The sequence below is a fragment of the Caloenas nicobarica genome, chromosome 8 (genome assembly GCF_036013445.1).
Source record: "Caloenas nicobarica isolate bCalNic1 chromosome 8, bCalNic1.hap1, whole genome shotgun sequence".
Lineage (NCBI taxonomy): Eukaryota > Metazoa > Chordata > Aves > Columbiformes > Columbidae > Caloenas > Caloenas nicobarica.
This window is the reverse complement of record NC_088252.1, coordinates 2126971-2148606: the sequence shown is the minus strand read 5'-3', so window position 1 is coordinate 2148606 and position 21636 is coordinate 2126971. Positions and strand designations below refer to the sequence as shown.

At 46.3% G+C, this 21636-nt stretch overlaps 1 protein-coding gene across 4 annotated transcripts; it reads right to left on the bottom strand.

Moving 5' to 3' along the window:
• Positions 1–4706: 4706 nt before the first annotated feature.
• PPP1R7 (protein phosphatase 1 regulatory subunit 7) lies at positions 4707–21209 on the bottom strand. Of its 4 annotated transcripts, none has more exons than XM_065640064.1 (11): positions 21132–21209; positions 20381–20458; positions 20091–20213; positions 15785–15840; positions 14745–14810; positions 14022–14152; positions 13048–13210; positions 9503–9619; positions 8431–8535; positions 7415–7501; positions 4707–5094 (listed from the first exon to the last, which is right to left on the bottom strand). In XM_065640064.1, the coding sequence occupies exons 2-11, from the start codon at positions 20421–20423 to the stop codon at positions 4918–4920; spliced, it is 1068 nt and encodes a 355-aa protein (XP_065496136.1). In that variant the 5' UTR covers positions 20424–20458; positions 21132–21209; the 3' UTR covers positions 4707–4917. The 4 variants fall into 4 exon arrangements, with proteins under 4 accessions (XP_065496136.1, XP_065496138.1, XP_065496137.1 ...); XM_065640066.1 differs by having other exon boundaries at positions 20106–20213; XM_065640065.1 differs by lacking the exon at positions 20381–20458 and having other exon boundaries at positions 21132–21205.
• Between the last annotated feature and the right edge of the window lie 427 nt (positions 21210–21636).

Sequence of the window (21636 nt, the reverse complement as noted above, 5' to 3'; positions counted from 1 at the left end):
CTTTTACACTGGGGCTCTGAGCTTGTTGCTGAACAGCAACGAAATGGAGTTGACATTACTAATGACGTCAGGTCGCTCCTCCAAAGCAATGTGGCTCTTCGTTTTTACTTTCAAGACAGGTCGTGTAAAAGAAGAAACTCCAGACGGTCTCAGTTCCTCAAGTCACCATGGCCTGGCCAAAAGCAAGGTGGGCAAAAGAGCCCTTTGCAGAAGCCATTGACAACCTGCACGAGCAGAGCTCTTCTGATACAAAAGTTTACTCTGGCATCAGCAGAGCAGGAAGAAGACATTTGGTGACTTCACCTAAAAGCATTAGAAACCAATTCTTCAAAGCAAGGAAGTCATGGGACCGGACCTCCTACTCTTACAGTAAGGACTAGTTAGTGTGGAGATAAAGTGTGCTCCAACGGTGAAGAGTTGTAAAGGTGCCACGAAGAGCCCAAGCGGCTAAATGTTGCAGCACCCAAAGTGTCCCCAGCCAGGCTCCTCGAAAAGCCCAGGTCCCTCCTGGGAAGGCGGCACCGCGACCACGCTGCGCCAACCCGCCAGGGCGAGCAGCGAGCGACCTGCACGAGATGAAGACGTGCCTGCGGTCACAGTGAATGTGAATTCAGTCACGCTGGGGGCCTGGAAAACCAGGAACACGCTCAGGAAGAGGGGCAGAGAACTCTGAGCTGGGCAGAGGTGCAGGTTTCAACCTCCACCCAATTCCCTTCCAGCATCTCAGTCCCCCCGGGCACCTTCAGTCAAGCCCCTTGAAACTTCCACACCTTGGGCCAAATTCTATCTTCGTTTACGCCCTTTGAGACTCCTACCAAGTGAAAGCAGTTGCTAGACACCACCAAATTTCACTTGGTTTGGGTCTTGTGACATTCCAATGCCCTGGTCAGACAAATCGGGAGGGCTGGGCTGATGCGCAACAAGTGCAAAATCTCCCTGAGGAAACACACATGTGTCCTGTAAAGCTCTGGGCTGATCTACCCCATAAAAAGCCTCCATCGCGCCCAGAAATCCTTCTGACAGCTCGAGCACATGGGCAGCTCCAGACCTGCCTCCCTGGAGCACAGGGCACGGAGCTCCTTCAGGTACGGTGTCTGGTCATCGCTTCCCGCAGACAGGATAAAACACAGAACCCCAGGCTGGTTGGGTTGAAGAGACCTCTGGAGACCCCCCAGCGCAACCCCCCTGCTCACGCGGGGTCACCAGAGCAGATCACACAGGTCGGTCCAGGCGGGTTTGAATGTCTCAGAGAAGGAGACTCCACACCCGCTCTGGGCAGCCTGGTCCAGGCTCTGGCACCTCCCAGCCAAGAAGTTTCTCCCCATGTTCCGATGGAGCCTCCTGGGTTTCAGTCTGTGCCCGTTGCCCCTCACCCTGGCGTTGGGCACCACTGAGCAGTGTCTGGTCCATCCTCTGACACCCACCCGGAGATATTGATCCCATTGATCAGATCCCTCTCAGCTCCTCTTCTCCAGCTCAACAGCCCCAGCTCTCTCAGTATCTCCTCATCAGAAAGATGCTCCAGAACCCTCAGCATCCTTGTAGCCCTAAAAAACCCCTTCAGCTGACCCCTGTGACATCTCAGGGCACAGGCAGCTCAGCGCCCTGCCCTGGAGCCGGCGGGGACGGCGCGGCTGGAAGCAGCGGGGTGGCCGGGGACCCGCCGGGATGCTGCGCGAAGGCTCAGGCTGGTGCCGCGTCCTGTCCCGCTCCCGCGGCTCCCACTGAGACCCCAAACCAGCAGCTTTTCTACCATACCTGCTGCCAGAGGCCCTGCCCGGCTTGTTCCTCCCACGGTGCCAGGGCTGAGCGCTGGCACAGCCCGGGCCAAAGAAGTCCTCCTGCTCTTCGCCTGCTTCTCCTCGGGTGGGGATGGAGCGAGAAGCGCTGCCCAGTTGCTCAAACCCAGGGCTGAGGACTGTTTGCCGTCTTGGGAAACACCAGGCTCCTGCATAAGAGGGATGGAGCTCTGCGTGAGGAGGAGGAGGAAGAGGAGGAGGGGAGAACGGGTTTGCAAGCACCTTCCTCATTTGCAACCACCTTCCTCGGAGCCGCCTGGAGCAGGCCCAGCCTTTGTTTGAGCTGGAGGTGGGGACCTGAACGGCCCTGGACAAACATGGCCCAGTGGGGCTATGTGTGCAACGAGCCACAGAAATGCAGAGGGGCAGCAGGTCCCCCCGTGCACCCGGGACGGTCCGGCGCCCGGCCAAGGCACAGGGATTTCTGGTCAGCAGGGAAACTTCAAGCACCGTGTGCTCACCTCACATCCACAAGAAAAAAGTTTCCGCCCGGTTTGGCAGCTTTGGGGAGGGAAAACGAAAAAGCCAGCTCTGTGTTTGCGTCCCAGGCGCTGCCAGCCAAGGGGCACCCTGCCAGCCAGCAGCCCAGGGGACAAGGTGCACGTGCGGTGGTGACGGCCACTGAGCAGCCGAGACGCTGTTTTTACAGCCGCCAGGGCAAGCTCACGGAGCTGGCGGGGGGGACAAAGCATCTCATCCCACCAACCGCCCGCTCCCAGGGCAGGACGAGGTGAATCGGCCCGGTTCAGCGGCACCGCGGGGTGCAGATCCCTCCAACCACCTGCAGCAGCTCCCGTGGCATCGCGCTCAGCGGCAGAGCTGTGCCCGATGAGCAAAAGCAATGCAGCCTGCAAAGGGAACCTCCAAAAGCTTCCACAGGGCCACGCTGTCCCGCTCAATACTACCGGTTCTCCTGCTGAAGAAGGATGCAGCCCACTCTTTCAAAGACTCAAATCCATGTCAGCTCAGAATAAGTCAAAGTACCACCAAGAGCAAGTTTTCAAACACCCCTGCCATTTCTTCTAGTGGCTCTCTATAGTTTGGCAGGGCAGCAGGACGGAACACAGCCCTGATGGGCAATGGCCCAACAAAACCTTTGAGGCCGATGTGCAGCGACCAGCACATCTCCTGCTCGCGCTCACACCCCATCGCTGTTGTCTCTGATCCAACCCCTAACAGAGGAAGGGATCTATTTACTTAAAAAGCAGTCAGAAATTGTACTTTTTTGCCAGAGAACTTGAAAACGTACACGACAACTTGCAAACCAACACATCCCTTAAACAGCTTTCGTATTTAAAAAATACACGTTTCATTGCTTTGTACCACACTGGAAACATCTCCCAGATACTCTTAGGTTCACTGAAGAGAAGGCTCCTAAAGGCTGGCACGCACAGAAATCTGCCCATTGACACCGAACCCCCGCCGGCCCGGGCAGCAGCTGTTCCCCGCAGCGGTGACGCAACCGTCGCGCAAACACGGCGGCAGATGGCAAGTGCTCCCAGGGAGGTTCTCCAGTCACTGGAGGTACCAAGTTCAATTGCCCAGATCAAAGACGGGTGCAGAGGGATGGCAACACCACATTGCTGTATGTAGTGGAAGCACGACGCTGTTTCCCCATGCGTAAACACCATCTGTAACAAAGTGCCACCAAAGGGATTCTGTAAACCTGTACCCTGCTGACCAGTACTATTAATATATCAATACCAGTTGTTTTAATTTAGGATTAATAACAAGCAAATGATGATGCTAAGACAACGCTGAATACATTTGCCGCAGCAGTCCTGACTAATTCCTAAATACTACAAGAGGCTGTATTCACAAAAGTGCTTAGGGACTCGTATCACAGACAAAGCCAGCTCCAGCAGGCACTGGCAGCTGGAAGATGACAGCCGTCACTCAGCAGAGATCAGATAAGTAACAACAGGCAGATGTACAGCAGCACGACACGCAGCAGCTTCCACGACACCCTGGTAATCTTGCTGTCTCTTCCCACAGCAGCACAAATCCCACTTGACCCCCGTACCAAGGGCTGCGTCTCGTTCCGCTCCAGATTCACGCCGCCAAAACTGCCGCTCCAGGCAGAGGGACTTCAGCACAAGTTTCTACCAAGGGAACTCGATAACATTTGTAAGATGAAGGGCATCTTGGAAGTCATACTAAACTAATGGCTCCCTCTGGAGTAGGTCCAGCCCATTTTCAATAAAAATTAGGACGTCCACAGCGCCTTTCAGCTTCCCTTCGGGCAGCGCGGGTGTTTGACATGCCCACGGAGGAGCCGCAGGCTGCATCCAGCACCCTCTGTGCCGCCCAGGAAGGACGAGCCACGCGCCTCGGCACCTGCCGTACTGCGCTCCGGCAAATCCTGGGAAATCAGGAGGCAAACGAAGCCACAACCAATGAAGAACCCACAGCCCCTTATCTCACTCCCTCTCAGCTCTTTTCCAGTTCCCACCAGCGCTATTTAAACGTGGGAGGACTAACACCGGCTCTGTGAAGGCTGGTAGCTTACGCAGGCACGTACATCCCCAAGCTGCTTTCGTACCTCAAGCTGTTTGTCCTCAACCCTCTAACAAGCTTGTAGCTGTTTAAAAAAAATAAACATTGCTACAGGAAGGCTAATGCTTCCCTCACCCCCAGGTTTTACAAGCACTGACTCATACTCTATAGCCTGCGTGGGCATCTCTATCAAATTCTTCTGCACATGAACACAGTCTTTGTCTTTTCACATTTTCACAAACCACCATCGAGCCTGGACCTGGAGATGATATTTTTCCAAGGATGTTGCTAACCTGAGGGTGTGTCACAGCCAACAAAAGCCAGCAAGCAGCTCCAAGTGGCTTCAATCTGTTGCAAACACTGTCTGGCAAAATCTCCCCCATAAATAACAGATGCAAGCACAAGGAAGTCTCTTGTGTTAAGATTTAATAATAATAATAATAACAGCAACATTTCAAAAACAATGAGTGCATTGTACGCAAGATCTGGTATTCAGTGCTTTTTATTGACCATTTGCACTGCAAGTGTCAGTGTACTGAAGACCTGGGGAGTGGTAAGTGGATAAAAAACCCAGCGGGGAGATTTCTCCAAGGAGGGCAGGCAAGAGAGGGCAGCAGGACATTCAGAATCGAACAAACGTGGCATCGATCTGCCGGACAGTCGGGAGGGCCAGCATGATTTTGCGCCGGTACTGGGGATCCTTCTGCAAGGGGTTTCGCTCCAGATAGACAGTTTCCAAGTTCTTCGCTCCTTTCAGCTCATCCAGGTCGCTCCAGCTCTCCACGAGATTATCGTTCATCTGCAGAGCACATACAGGCACACTCACCCAAACAGATACTCCCAAGTTACGCCTGGTTAGCAGAAGCCCAGCCACATCAACGCTGCTCAGGATTATGACACCCAGGGGGAGAAATGCTGTACAGTCTTCATGGGCATATTAGAAAGACCCTGCCTACGTGATCTTTCTCCCCCTGTAACCTCCGAGACATGCTTTTCTGTCTCACACCCCAGGCCCCACTGTCTCCAGCTTCCTCACAATGTCCTGGGTTGATGGTCAAATGCTTCACCCTTCAGCCATCATAACCAGCCCGACCAGTACACTGGGAATGGCCCAGTAAGGCAGTGGGACAGTGTCTTTATACAGTGTCCCAGCCCATACACTGTTCATTTAAGGGCTGGAAATCTTTACGTCAAGATTTGCTTCCCCTGTGACATCTCTCTTTACTTTCAGCACTTTCCACAAAACATTAAAAATAGGTCTCAAACTGATGTGAAAAACGACATCACTCCCCCACCAAAACTGCTTCTGCACTCTAGAGAAAGCGCCAAGCACTGCGATTCAGCCTCTCCTGTCGGCGCAGGAGCTGCAAAGGAATCCCTGTGCAAGGGGATGAACATTCCCACTGCCGGGCAAGGAAGCAAAGTGCACAAGGTGGCCCAGTGCTGTCAGCCACCCTTTGCTTTTGGATACAGAGGCAGCAATACCACCTTTAAAAAAAAACCAATGGATTGGTTCTGGTCCCCCTCAACAACTGCTCCTTCTCGCGTCGGGCACCCACAGTAAAGTGGAAGCTCTGTAGAAAACCTGCTAGCTCTTTCATTCTGCTACAGCTCATCACAGCGTTACTACAGCCAAGTCCCTTGGCCATCAGATGTCCCAGTCCCTCCACCGGGGAAGTGCTAGAAGATTCCCACAGTAGCTAGGATTTGAAATTCTGCCTCCTTAAGGTGTTAAAGGACTTTGTTATGTGGCTTCAGCAATACAGCCAGTGAAAAAAATATAAATTAGTAGATGCAACACTCGTTCACATCAGAAAAAATTCTGCCCAGCTCTTTATCAAAAAAAGCACCTTTTTAAAAAAAAAAAACAGTGTTAAAGTGGAAAAAAAAGCCAGGAAGGCATTTTCTGGGTTCAGCTAACAGATCTTGTCCAGTGCTCTGCTTTGACAAAGGACTCTTTAAACACACTAGTGTTTTTGCAAAGAAGTCCAATGAGGTTAGGATGATCCCTTTACTTTGTATAAAGCAAGTGGAAACAGCTGTGCAATGCCTTCTATCAGCAGAGCAACAGCACAGAGGGACTGGAGAAAACTGCGAAGGATCGCGACAGGTCCCACGCCAGCCATGCTGCACCGTCTCATTTTTACCACCCAGAAGACGTCCCATTAAACGGGCTTCTCGGCTCCTGTTATTTAAATGAGTTCATTGCGGAATAGGCCTGGCCAGATAACACCACTAGCTGTCTGCTAAGCCACATTGCAAGATGAGGAAAATGGCCCAAGTAGGCTTGACTCCAGGATCTAGCTTGGTTTCATTTGCAGCTGCTTCCCACTCCTTTTATCCCAAGAGTTTAAATAACCGAACTCCAAATGACAGACATTAAGCAGCACAACTCTTACTCTCAGCCTTGACATGCAGAAACTCTACAAGAGCTAAAGCACATGGCAACCCATGAACACCTGCTGCTTTTTCCCCCAAATGTGAGTGGATTTGTACACACCTCCCTCCCACATGGCAGGGTACTGATGTTTCAGGAGGTGGGGTCTCTCTGCATTTTTCCTGACCAGACTTAGGAATGACAAAGGGTTTACCTATTTAGGGTGCCAGAAAGAAAGAGAAACAACCCTAAGCAGTTATCTACTTCACAGGAATGGAAGTAAACCAGTAAATGGTTTCCTTTTCTCCATATTTCTAACGACATGAACATAGCGACTCTGCCCTAAGCAGGTTCTGTGCTCCAATGCAGTGGTGAGATATCCGCTTCCCCCATTACACTGTCATGCTCACTTAAAGAAAGATGAGATCTGCAAAAATAGGACACAGCAGGGCTGTTTCATAACCACCACGAGCGCAAAGGCAAGGCTTATTTCCTAGGCGGAGACAGGCTTGTTAACACTAAGCAGAGCCCTGCAAAAAAACCATTTAAGCTCAACTCTTTCCTCTGGGGAAATTGTCATACTCTATGCATAGAGACCGTCAAGATCTTAAAGCTGGTCATCAGAACAAGAAGGAGTTTACTCCAAGACATACCAGCACACCACCCTCCCCTGCTCCCCACCAGAAGGGTTTCTTTCACTGGGGTACAGGTATTTCAGGGAACAGCTCCAGCCAGCACTTACCCAAAATTCCTGCAGCTCTGTTAGGTGATTGATATTTTCAATCTTCTTGATTCTGTTGGATGCAATGTCCAGCATTGTGAGTTTGTTCTAGACAAGCAAACACAAGAACGTTAGACAGGATTTCATTTCATCTTCTCTGTCCCGCTTTTTTCAGGCCCAGAGCTGGAAACTATCAGAAGCAAAGACACATTATTGCCAGCTGCTTACACACAGCACAAGAACTCTCACCGCCTAAATATAGCAAGGAAGACTGGTTTTAATTAAGCTGGGTTACTGACCTCCCAGAAGCCATGTGACAATAATGAAAGCAATTACTGGCTGGATGGCACTTGCCAGCCAAGGGCTCTTAAAAAGTGAGCTTTCCTCACAGTAGATTAAGAAGAGGAATCCATTAAAAATCAGATCGTAAGTGCCCTCTCAAGCAGCAGAGTTGAACAAGCTTTTTGCAACGGAAACTCCACAGTTTTAGAAAAAGGTTTTTTTCTGCCTTGCACACAGCCAAGTTCCAGATTATCTCCACTCACTAACAATGTCATCTACTGCTGGGTGAGAAAGAAAACACTACAGGCTTCTGCGACACCAGTCCTGTCCAGAAATGTATACTAACACAAAGGCAAGCCATGTGCCACACTTGTCTCCCAGCTCCAGTTGTTGTCCTATTGAAAAGAAGGTTATCTACCCAGCCCTGTCTGAAAGGCTGCAGCAGAGACAGCCAGCTGTGGCCATCAGTCTTTCCATTGCTGAGGATCAGCCAGGCTGCTGCGTTAACCGCTATCTTGTGCTTCGCCTGCCCAGGTCATGCAAACAATTCTACTCCAGAAGACGTGGAGGAGTTTCACCCACACAAGATATTTTAACTTAAGAAATACTTAAATCTTTGCGGTCTTTTCAAGAGACTCAGGACCCCATGCGTAACTGGGGAAGCTGAGGAACAACAGCTTCCAGAAAAGCACGGCCACTAACAGGAGCAGCTTAGGGCAACAACTCTGTCACACAGTCGGCAAGAGCCTGCTCACATTGTTCTCCAGTCCCTCGATGACTTCGATGCCATTGTGGCTGAGGTACAACTCACGCAAATTCACCAAGCTCTGCAGCCCCTCAATCTTGGTCAGACGGTTATTCTGAAAGTGGAACAGTGGTTTAAGTCCACTCTAAACAAACCAAAACCCAAGTGTGTTACTGGAGAAAAAGCATTTATCTGAAACATCGATGGGAAGGGGAACCAGTCTGCTTGGGTCCACACTGATCTCATGAGCTCAGCTTGTTTGATCTCTGTACCACCAACACACAAGGAAGTTCCATGGGAACCAAAGTTTAGAAGAATCAGACTCTGACCTTCCCATCAAAATTTGTAGCTTAGAAGTTTTCCACTTGGCGTGTTTGGAAACAACATACCTATACATTAATAGCTTGAATTGTATGGGGTTTTTAATGGAATGGTCAGAAGGGAAATTAAAGCACTGGAGTCCAAATACATTCTGTGATACATAATTCTGTATGTCCTACAGAATAATGATGCATACAGGTACTACAAAATGTAGCAAGTATGACTTTCTTACCAACAGTTATGAGAGATTTTAGAATGCACTGGCGTTGTCATATGGATGAGGAGACTCAATGAAAGAAATTAATTTAGTATCATTTATTCCAATTTTTAAAAAGGAAGAAACTTTCCATAGCTCATTAAGGATGAATTTCATTTAGCACAGGCTTGTTCACATTTCCTCCCTCTTCAGGAAGAAGGTAGTGACACTGAGCCCACTGCCATTATAACAACTTCCCTGGCATAACTCATTCAATGTTACTGTAAAAACAACATTTCAGGGAGGAAATGGGAGATAACATTCGTTTCCTGTTCTCTCTCCCATAAAAATCAAACATTTGTTTTATCATTTTATCAGTGTCCGTCAATCTCCTTTAGTATGAAAGGATGAGAAAAGACAGCACAGACATCACACTTTCTTTCAGTACAGGAGTTCGACTCAAACACTGAAGACCTGCTGATTCAGAAGAGCCTATAATGAATTACAAGGTGGTTCACGTAACCAAGGCTGTTCAAAACTCAACAGTACAAAGCAGAACCAGTACCTGTATACTGAGCACAGTCAAGTTTGTCAGCGCATCCAAGTTCTGGAGCTTGGTGATTTTATTCTTTCCAAGGAACAGACTGTCAAGATGAGCCAAGGTGTCAATGTTTTCAATTGCCTGCAAAAGGACCACAGGAGACTCTGTTATTGCTGTGACGCAAAACTCCAACCTTTTTATAGCTGCACTCCTGAGAAACACAAGCCTGCTAACTCCAGCACACAAAGTGCACGCAAGGTAGGGCCTCCCTCCTGACCCACGGGCAGAGCGAGCGCAGGACTCTGTGCGGTGACAGCGACCCTGGGTGACAGCTGGCTTGTGGCATTCCCATTCACAGGTTTTCAGCAAGGGTCACATCGCTCTGTCCCAGCTGTCGCCTCCACTGTCCAGAAGGCAAGAGCAGAGAATGGAAATGCTCAGGGAGCACTGAATATGACATCTCCTGGGCCATGAGGTATATCCATGGCAGGAGATACTCATTTGTGAAGCAAGAAAAATGCGTCGCTAGTGAATGGAAAGAGAATCTGGGAGGAGAAAACACAATTTTTAAATTCTGTGACTACATAACGCAGCCAGAGGCAAGCTATTTAGCTTCTCTGCACAACAGGTTCTCTGTCATAAGCAAGGTTAACTGTCTCATGGGTGTGTGTGTTAATATGCTTAACTATTGGCTATATATTCATGCTACTGGTAGAACACACAGACACTAATTTAAGTGATGCACATGTTTTAAATATACATGCAACTGGCAGAACATATAACACTATACCAGTCTAAGTCCTGAACTCAGTCTTCAGTGGCAGAAAATAAAGATCTCTGTGAGGCATCAAGAAGAACCATATTCTTTACTTACAAAGGAAGGGGCATCAGAAAACACAAACAGAAGAGAGAAAAAAGGGCAAGAAAATGGGAAGAGAGTGGGCTTAGAAAAGACTCCTGTAAACAGAAAGTAAGAAAACAATCTGGGTTTTCTTTTTTTTTTTCAGGGGAAAGCCTCTAAATTAAAAAAGAGGTGCTGTTAAAAGAGACAAGAATTTTAAAAACAGACTTCAGCTCATAGAAGAACAGTTAAGATATAGATGATGTAGATACACACACAGCTGTGCATTTGTGCTCAAGCACCTTGTGGCATCTCAGCTTTTCCACATCTTTCTTGCCTGGCAGAGTTTCAGAGACCAGCAGTGCTGGTGAGACAGTCCTGGCACCACTTAGATCACTCTGTGTGTGTGCATGTTTACCTGCATGTGTATAAAGGAAGAGGAAGATGGACACAACCATACACAACATGAATTTATAGATACACTCTGGAAAGGAAAGAAGCTTTTCAGTCTCTGCCCCACAGTTGCCAACAGATTCAGCATAATGTGTTCATCAGTTCATATTTGGATTCACTCTCCTTTGAGCCTGTGGACTTACCCCTGTTCTGACCTTGCAAGAAAATAATAGATTTCTTGCTCATTGGTAGCTCCACTAGCCCTGAAGAGGAAATATTTGTGACTCTAAGAATATTGAGAAGAAATAATCAGAGGAAAAAAAGCTACTTAAAGCTATAAAAAAGCCACACTGAAGTGAGAGCATGAAATGGATGGAGACGAGGGGGAAAAAAAAAACACAGGAAGAAATAAAGAAGTGCTTGCCTTATAGCTGCCTCAGTCCAACTTTGGAAAAAAAGCATAAAAATGCATCATCAAGCATAGTTCTGCTTCCCCACCATTTGTACAAAAGGAACAGAATTACAAGTGATTAGTAAGTCACGACAGACTCCAGGCTACATGCAGCAAAATGAGTAAGCCAGCATTACAGCAGTAGCTTTAACGCACAGAAGATGAGCGCGCGAGGCGTCTCGGAGCCCGGAACGCTGCCCGGACAGTGCGAAGACCGAGGAGTTCAGGACACCCTGACCTGCGGAGCACACGGCCGGGCCGCCCTGCCAACAGAGCTACAGACAGAGCTCTGGCTGCCCCCAAAGAACCAGATGTGTGTCTTTGTGCCTAGTCTAGGCACAGGTTACTCACTCCAGTAAAGCAATCCAAAGCACAGAGCAGTGCTGTTGGAAGAAGCCAGAACAGAATTAACAGACCAACAGGAAAAAAAGAAAAATTACTTCATTTTTAGTATGTTTAAGAAGCTTGTGTTACCCATATAGTGATAACTCTGGTTTTTTTGGTTGTTCTGTTCTGATAATAAGCTCAGGCTGAACACTGAGAAAACACATGTAAAATTAATCTAACCTCACTGTTTAAAAGATGTTCTTTGGCTTGACAACATTGCTGGCGATGAACTGCCTAAGCATCAATTCAGAAATCTAGCTGGATTTTTTTCTTTTTGCACAAGGTAATGATGCTTAGATACAGAATACAGAACAATTTTGCTTAACCCAGTTTTTAAAATGTCAGGATCAGTGTGCTCAGCCTGTTATGTTTCTGAATAAACCTCTAACTCGGGTTCCTCCAGCCTACGCAAACTCTAAGGTTCCTGATCACTCCTGATCTGATGTTCTCACACTTTAGATTTATTCCCCTAAGTAATTTCATTTCCAACACAGAAATTCATTCAGATGGAAAAGAAGTCAGTTCAGTTTAGTTTTAGGAGCATAATAAAATTTTTGCAGTTCATAAAAGCAGCAAACATTTCTGCTGTAAAAGGCTGTTTATAATAGCTGAAGCTTCCTCCTTTCTAGATAAGAGAACTGTGCTTCCACAAGGCTTGAAATATAGAGGACAAATAGCTGTTTTCCTACTTTGCTCTTTCAGCACAACAAGTAATTTTTCAGAGATTGTAAACAGGGAGTGCAAACAGACAACTCTCAGATTGGAATGCACTCACCTGTTACAAGTATTTTCTAAAATGTATATAATTGAAAAAGCCTCTAAAAAATTCATCATTTACTTTGCATGTTGCGGGTCTTTTGTGTCATCTGTTTCACCAGTTCTCTTATAAACTGGGCAAAATGCAGAAAAGCATACTTAAAGGACAGCAGAGACTACCCAGAACTGCTTTCCTTTAAGCGGCACAGATTTTAAAAGACATAAATTGAAGAGGTCACTAAAAAAAAGTTATCAGCAGTACAGTAGCAGGTTTTTGAGGCATTTCAGGGCAAAGTTTCAAGAAAATATTTTTCCTGAGTGAGACTGACTGATGCAGCAGGTCATCGATTACGCATACAGATCAAACTAGAATTAAATTTGCATTCAACAGGTTTTATCGACACAGTCCCTAGGAATGCAAAGAGAAAACAGTAATTGCCAGTTTTGATAGGCTTGGCTCTGTAGCAGGACGAAATCGTCATCTGCAAAAGGCAACACACAGTGGATGCCCAAGTTCACTGAAGAGAGAAATTTATAAATAGTAATTTAGTAGCCAGGCACTACATGCATACGTAATTAAAGGATCCAGCATGAGCAGCAATAAGCAATTACACAGTAAATGGCTAGAACAATAAAAACAAAATTGCAAGTAAAAGTCAATGAAGTGCACTTCCAGAAAAGGCTAATCCCAAACCAGAGAGCGAAAAGCTCTCCAGCTAACATCTTGTAGAGTGAGCCTACCCGAATCCGATTGGATCCCAACTCTAACATCTGTAGCATCTGCAACTTGCTCAAATTCTCAATTTTGCTGATTTTGTTGTTGACAAGGAAGAGTTTTTTAAGTTGGGTAAGCCGATCTAGTCCTTCGATGTGTCGCAGAACGTTAAAGGAGATGTCCAGGATCCTGAGGTAAAACAAAACAAAAGATCTCTTCAGTCCACATGGCACGGATGATTCTGGAAAAGGCACTTGGAAATTGGTGGGGAACCTCGCTATCTGCAGAGATCAGGCACTCTGCTAGGCCTTGAAGCTAGAGTCATAAGTGCCATTTCTTCTTATCAGAAATGACAACAAATACAACTTTCAAAATAATTCTGTGGCCTGTCAGGCGGGGAAAAAAAAAGAAAAATCTGTTGCATGCAGAAGATAGCCATGGTTTTGGCCAGCCGTGGAGCTGCCACTACGGGAGAAAGGCAATCTGCAGTGCTGCATGTTCCCTGGGAAAGGTTCGTGCCTACAAGATGTGACTGCGGGAAGCAGGTCAGTTCCTTCCCACCTCAGTAGGAACTGTTTTGTAATGCATCTCTGCGAGTGATCACAGACAAGTGCCCGGTACTGGGAAGAGCCTCACTCCTTCCCTAACACCCTCCCAAAAAAGTCCTAGTCTCACCTCAAATCTCATCATTTTTTGAGGAAGAAAAACCTGTTACATGGAGCTCCCACTGCCAAGAGCAAGGGAAAAGCTGCTGCAGTCGCCTATCGCTCTCGCTGCATTATACTGCACACGTTTCATTTCCAGCTGACCTTCCCTGTTTACTTTTTTAGGCTACTGCACAGGTTAAATACCAATGGAGAACAGACATTATTCTCCACAGAGCACCCAAATGAATCATGAGGAAGGCCTACGTGATAAATACTGGAGCAAGCAAAGCATGAGTGACTCAGTGAGCAGCAAACCACTCTCAACCTCATCCTGGTGATTGCCCTGGACTCACTCAAGTTCCACCAGGGACTCCAAATTCTCGATCTTCCGGATTTGATTGTCATAGAGATCCAGTTCCCGTAAGGTCTGCAATTGCTCCAGGTTCTCAATGCGTTTAATCAAATTCTGACGGAGACAGAGAGTCTAAGAGTTGGGGCAAAGTTTAAAAACAAAGAGGAAAATGGATATGAATGACAGCACATCATGCCTTTTGCTTTGTTTTTTTTCCCCCCCGTTAAGTTTTTCTTCGTTTGTTTTAAACAGAATCTTGTCTTGTTTTATTCCAACTCTACAGAAGGAAATCTTTTTATCACAAAGACGGTCAGACACTAGAACAGCAAGCCAGAGAGGCTATGTAATCTCCATCCTTGGAAATAAGAGCCTGACTGCAGGCGGCCTTAAGCGACATGCTCTAACTGGACCTGCTTTGAGCAGGAGTTTACTGGAGACCTCCAGAGGTCCTTTCCAATCGACATCATTCTCTGTCAAGCCTGCCGTGCAAGTACAGAATGTATCTCTTAGGATAAGCCCTGATGCGTTGTCTCTCATCCACTTCCAAAACCAACTGGCAAAACTGCAAGACTTTTATTACCCCTTGACCAATGGTCAATACTCCCTCCTTCAGTTACACATGAAGTGATCTTGTTAAAATCTCCATTAAAAAGAGACTCTTATAGATCAGACATGCACACCCTCCTGCTCCAAGGAGGCATTCTCTACTCCTTGGGACTGTTACCTTCACTTTCTTGAGCACCTCAAATCCTTCAATCTTCCCAATTCGAAAATGATTCAAGTCAACATCCTGAAAGAGAAATGGAGGGACTCAGCAGCTGTTTCAAAACATTCTTCAAAGACCAACCTGGTACTTTGTTCTAAGTAGAATTATAGTCTTATGAAATGTGTAGCTCCTTAAAACTTCCCTTCAAAGAGCTTGTGAAAATCAGGTTTGGCACACAATTTTATCACCACAGGTGAAGCACGTGACCTAAGCTTGCTAGCCGCAAACACAGTATCTGTGAAAAGGCAACAGCCCTTCCCTGACTCTGAGCATTGTTTCACCACAATCAGAAACCTTTTGCAGTAAATTCTGAATTTATCAATACAGACAAATTCTGCTGTCCAGTACAAACAGAGTGTTGTATAAAATTCTCTTAGCTACTTTGCTAGGGCTTAACTGGAACACACCGTGCTATTTCCAGTTCCAGGCCTCAGATGAACAGGAACCACTGATAGTTCAAATAATCTGGTGGTTTCGTGAACATTAATTCTGCACTGGCAATCAGCTGATGTACTTCACATCTGTGCCATCCAGCCCCAGATGTTCCAGTTTTGCGGGTCAGGCAATCAAAGAGAAATAAAGCACTTCACCACCCAAACTCAAACACTCTCCAGCTAACAGGCTCTGAGGCTGCTGGTGCCAAGGCACAAGGCTGGTTAAGCAGCCGCACCAATTACAAATCACAGGTCTGACAGCAGCCATCGGTTCGGTTCATATCTTTATATTCTACAAAAGCTGATAGCCCCTCGGTAATGCTTGCAGCATAGCCCCACTTTAAGTGTCTCCAAGCTTAATTGAAAATTCTAAATTACTAACAAAACACATCAAGAATAAAACACCTCTACTTCTCATGTAAAGTCTCTGAATCAATTGCAGGTAAGATCATGATAGCCAGCACCTTCAGAACAATCACATCTTTAACCAGGTTTCAATACTTGCCTTTGCCCACGTTTTCTTGCTGCTGTATAAAGCCCGTAAGGACAAAAACCTGCCTTTACCTCAGCTTCTGGGTCCAGGCTAATTGTCTCCATGTCCACTGGCGTCTCTGCATCTCCTGCAGGAGAAGCAAATACATTATAAACTTCTGCTACCCGACAGCTAAGGGCACGATTACAGCGGCTGACACCCAGAGAGACAAAGGGAGGAAACGCTCCTCAGAAGAAACACATGAGATGCACAGTTCAGATAGTTTGCTGCTTTAAAAATACACTTCGGCTATTTAGCTTTCATCATGACAAGTTGTGCAAAAAAGCGTTCTTAACAACCAAATTCCATGCCTAGATGCAAAAGACAGAAAGAACAGCCCCTTCCCCAGCCTGCCTGTGTTGCTGCTGACTAATGCCAGCTTAAGACTGCTCTGGGCAGGATTCCTTTTCTTTATGCTCAGGGCCACGATCCCTCCACAGACACAGCACCCAAAGCGTCTGCTTCTCCAAAAACCTAAACCAACATTGCTGGGGCGGAATCTAAACCGGCTAGGGGTAGTGCCAGCAACGACCAAGCATCTCAGCAATCCCACCCTTCAGCTTCTCTTTCATAAATACTGGCACTTTCTGTCAATGCTGTGCGCACTGCTGCCTGGATCTCTCTTCTTTTGTTTGACCGAACTCACCAATATGCTAGAAAACATTGTTTATCACACTGCATACATTTTCTTGGGAAATGCCTTTATAGCTCTGGAAGACAGCCCACACATTTGCTGTGCTTCTGTCACAGCACACAAGGGAGCGAAGCTTACTGGATAAATTCGTGCTGAATAATTCATACCCAACTCCCATTTGTTGAAGATGGTGTGCTGGTTGCATCAATTTCCACAGAAAGTCTAATTCGACTTTGCAAGACAGACATTCAACATGCAAACTCTATTTCATGTGAGTAGCTTCTGCATGTACTACCAAAAAATACCCAAGGAACTTCGATTAGTTAAATCCCAAAGGCTTTGCATTAAATCCTGCAAGCTCATGCCGTTAACCCAGAAGTAATGACTATTTTTATAGCCCAGCACAGTCCCAACATGCTTATAAATGCCAAATATCCCTTATGCTTAGTGTTTTTCCTACTGATGCTTGGCGTTGTAAGTAGTACTGTAAGAGTGGACAGTACAAGCATTGTAATTTTTAATACTGCCATCAAACTCCAAGGTTTTGATAACTCCACACACCGTCGTTGACCTTGCTGTATTTGGGCTGCTGCTCTAACTGCACGGACTCGCAGACATTAAGGCTGAAAAGTAATCCTCTGTCCCTCATCTTTTAATATTCCTTACAGCATAAATCAGACGGGAGCATACATTATATTTTTGACGGTGTGAAATGAGCCGTTGGCTTGGTGACGTTGCATGGCGGTACAGAAATGCCACCAAAACAGACATGCACACGCGCACCTGTCAGCATTTTAGCAGTGGGCAACACTTGAATATTCTTATTTTTCTTCCAGATCAGGAGCTATGTGCTTCAGCAGAAGAGTATGATACTCTACCCTGCTGCTATCAAGGCTGCATCTCTTCGACCTAATTTCGGGTGCAAAGTGCTGCCAATGCAAAGCGCTCCAAGCCAAACAAGCACTCTAGCTGAATTTAACAGCCAACAGGAATGCAGCCCAAGTTTGGAACAGCAGTTACTTGAGATAATCACATTAAAATCCCAAACTATTGCCCTTGTAGTAAGTTGTACTGGCAGTAAGTTAGTGCTCATGGTGAAGGAACTTCTTTTGAGACTTTAAAGTTGTCCAACAGTAAAGCCAGTCATGCACTCAGTTAAAAAAAAATGATAAATAAAAATCTTCAAACAAAGATGTTCAAGTCAAAAAAATCCTTTGACCTTGTTTGGCTGGCAGGTTTCTCTATACAGTTACACATTTCATCACAGCACCCATTACGGACCCTTTATACACATTAGTTTTCAGTAATGTGTTAAATACTCTGCTCTGGGGTCTGTCAAAGGGTAGCTCAGAGTGAGAGAACTTCATCGATACAAGAACATCAACATCCCCTCCTCATATTTTTGCCAGTGATTTCAGGTGAGCAGTCCTGGCAGAGCCAGTGTGGGAAAAAAGCACACAAGTCCAAAGGCGCAAACCCAAATCACACAGAGTAGGTGTGTCGAATTAACAGAAATAAAAGCAATTTAAAACTGAACACAGAGGCACTAGCATTTATGTAATAAAGCCAAATCTCATAAAGTTTAAGTACTCTGTATAAAACACTCTCCACACAGCAGTCTGAGTGAGACATGTACACTGCTAAATCGGTATTGGCATGAAAACGTTCCAAGTACATTTTCTCTCAAAGAAAATAAACAAAAATTGTCTTAGCAAATTTACAGGCCTTATCAATTGTCAGCCAATGTTTTATTCACAAACTAAGCGGACATAAACCATCCTAAACTGACACTTCTACAATCACTTTACAAACAGAACTGCAGTTTCACTTGCACACATGTATGCAAACAGCGCTTCCGTTCAGAACTTTTAATACAGTGGGTTTCTCAAGGGGAAAACACATTGCTCTGGCAGTGAAGTTACTTAAGTGAATTTCTGTGTAACCCGCGCCCACGAGCTAAGCAGTTTTGCAGATGCAGGAAAAAATATGACATTCAGGAAACCCAAATTCCACAGCACGGAGCAGGAGTTACAGTTACTTAAGCTCACAGTACTACAAGCGCTTCAAGCAACTAGAAATCTAATTACACTTTTTAACTGCATATGCATGAAAAATAGTCTAAAGAGCTAAGCTGTAAGCTTTCTAAACAGAGGCGCTATTCCTCAGAGAATCAGCTAAATGATGAATTTGAAATTTCAGCAGCTTGAGCTCTATTTCTTTCTTTCCTGTGCAAAAACTGTGGAAGAGTCTTCATTTGCCTTTCAGCTGAAAACTCAAAAGCTGGCTGTGGAAAACAACTCAAATGTTCCAAAAGTATTCCTCTGTTTGGTTTCTGCCCTCCAGGTTTTCTGAATCCTAGCAGTTTGGAAGAAGAAAAAGTAACAACAGACATGACATTAAAGAGCATCCAATGTAACTCAGACACCAAATCTGGATGTGTTTTTCTTGATTTCATTGGAATAAAAGGATGTCACTTGAAGTATTTTTTGTAATGTTATAGTTCCCAGGGGAACAACATAAAAAATATAACCTCTAATGCACAGCTAAATTACGTCAGCCAAATGAACACCCACTGCTGCAGGCACACAAAGGCAAACTGTGAGTGACAATGTGCGTGGCCGCGCGGATCACAGAGGGCTTGGGATGCACCGTTTGCGAGGTGTGTGCTCACACTTCCGCAGACATCACCGCAGCAGCTTTTAATTAATATATAGGCTTGGCTTTTTATGCTCAACAATGAATTATACCTAGATGGAGTTCATTTATAGTTAGAAGATGAGATTCAAAATTCTCACAATTATTTACTAGTTTGGCAAATATTTTCACAAATACTGATTAAGCAGATGCAAAGTCAAAAAGGATTAAAGTTTGCTGCAGAAAATTTGCTGTATTAGTTCACTTCCATTTCCAGACCAGTAATAATCACATGAACATCTCTACCCAAAAGATGTTAGTACACCTCCGACTGTTAGCGAGCACCAGAAGCCCAGATCACATACAGCCATATGAGGTTGTCAGAAATGGATCCGCTCTGACAAATTCTAAGCAAACCCCTCCATCTGACACTCACAGGCTTAAAATGACCATCAGCATTTCTACCCAATGTTCTAAAACAAACAGTAAAAATAGGAGCAAAAATGTAAAGTCAAGAGGATTCAAACAGATACAGTTTTGATATGTCTTGGAATTTTTAAATTAAAAAAATAAAATCGAAAGCTTCCTTCAGTCTATCCAGAAATAGTTGTTTTTGCTTTCCAATGTAATCTGGCAACTCTTTAGGTATAAAACTACATACACTAAAGCAGCATTATGAAGAGCTGTTTGTGTTTATTTCTAATGAATACTTCCAGCATCCTTCCACAGAAAGTCACTACTTTTCCACAAAAAAAAAAAAAAAAAGTATCAATAAAGGTGTTTTGCATTTTGATGTTAAAGATTTCAAAGAGAAATGTGGAGGGATAAATAAGAAAAAAAAAAAAATCGAAGGTCTAATATCAGCAGTTCCACAAAAAGAAAGCAGCTTTATTTTAGCAATGATAACACTATCATTTATTTATTTTTAAATAAGATTACTCTAGGGCAGATTCACACTGCACCATTGATACAAGCATCACATAGCCACAAGGAACACAAAGGAGTGACACACATATGACAACGCGGTGAGACGAGACTTCCTAACACGATCACTGAGGCTGGGAAGGTACCTGCGGCATTCTCACCATTCTGCTCGTCTCTCAGGCTCTGCTGACTGAGATCTGTTACTAAGCGAATTGCTTGCTTCTTCGCTTCTTCATCTCCCGATTCCTCCGATTCAATCCGCTTATCAACTGCATAAGAGACATAATAGCAGAATTAGGCTATTTTCAGCAGCAAGGTGGGGGGAAGAAGTAGCAAGCAGACATAATAACCAGGATTCACATACAGCACTATGCAGTTAGTAAAAATCCTAAGTTAGCTAAATTAAAGGTTTAGTCTTAAATAAAAGGCCTCTTACCCCTTGTTTCTACTTTGATTTTGGATGCACTTTTTCCTCCCATCACATCTTCCTAAAATCAACAATCTGGGAAGAAGACTGGAGGAAAAAGGAAATTTCTTAGATCAATGAAGTGCAATTCCAAAGATTATGGAGATGGAATTAGAACTATTACATTTTAAAAGCTTTTAGGAAAAAAAAAAAAAAAAAAAAAATCAGTATCATGTACAATAGTACCAATGACACAAAGAAGGCATTAAAAAAAAAATCTCTGCAGATAAAAACAATCGTCTCCCCAGCACAACCTGTGAGTTCCCTTCAGGGTTTCCCCAGCCACAAGTCGGGTGGCCACCCCGGCCCTGGGGACCTGAAGCTCCTCACTGCTCCTCGGCCCCCCCCTTTAGTATTTGCTTCCATTGCACGGGTCGCCTGAGGAAAAACAATGCCATGCCAAGGGATTTCTTTCTTATTATCTTTACTTTTTTCCTCGCGGTGACCTCCACAAACCCACTACTTTCACCTCTCACGCGTGAAGTCCCCGGGGAAGGGGGAAGCATCACGCCATGCCCCAGGTAACACCCCCACCTCCCCCAGCCAGGGCTCCGCTTCCCCGGGGGGGGACACCCGGGGGCTCCCCGGCCGCAGAGGGCCCACAAAGCCGGCAGTCGCCCCACCGACCGCTGGTACGCGAGCGGCGGTTTGCGAGCGGCGGGGCGAGCCGTCCCGACCCCCTCAGCGGCCGCGGCCGTGCCGGCTCCCGGCGGACGCTCACCCTCCATCATCTCCTGCGGCCCCTCTCCGCTCGCCGTCGCCATATTGCTTCTCCTCCCACCACCCCCTTCCGGAAACGGCCTCAACTGTCGTCTCAGCCAATCACAGCGCACAGCTGGTGACACGCCCCAGCCAATCACATCTACAGGTGCTGCGTCAAGGGGGCGGGGCAGCACTCCGGCCGGCCGCACGCATGCGCAGCGGCGTGCGCCCCGCGGCCTTCTGGGAGCTGTAGTTCCCTGCGGCAGGGTGGGAACCGCCGCGGCGCCGGGCGCTGCTGCAGCGGTGGGGAACCTGTTGCCTCCCCACCTTCCGGCCTCGTCTTTCCTCCTACAAATTCCTCGGAGGATGGCTGTCATCCTGCGGAGGGGCCTCCCACCTGCAGCCTTCGCCTCCGCAGAGGGGCGCCTGAGGCAGATCGGCTGGGGCCGGCGGCTCGAAGCCGCGTATCGCGTGTGGTGGCGGCGGAAGGAGAACGGCAGATTCGCTAGACGGCGGATCGGTTT

Coding starts and splice junctions, on each gene's coding strand:
- PPP1R7 (XM_065640064.1), bottom strand. CDS start 20,423: ATGGGAGGAAAAAGTGCATCCAAAATCAAAGTAGAAACAAGGG. Junction 14,153..14,744: donor AGGTGCTCAAGAAAGTGAAG/GTAACAGTCCCA, acceptor CCCAACTCTTAG/ACTCTCTGTCTCCGTCAGAA. Junction 13,211..14,021: donor GAGTCCCTGGTGGAACTTGA/GTGAGTCCAGGG, acceptor GTTTTACCTCAG/GATCCTGGACATCTCCTTTA.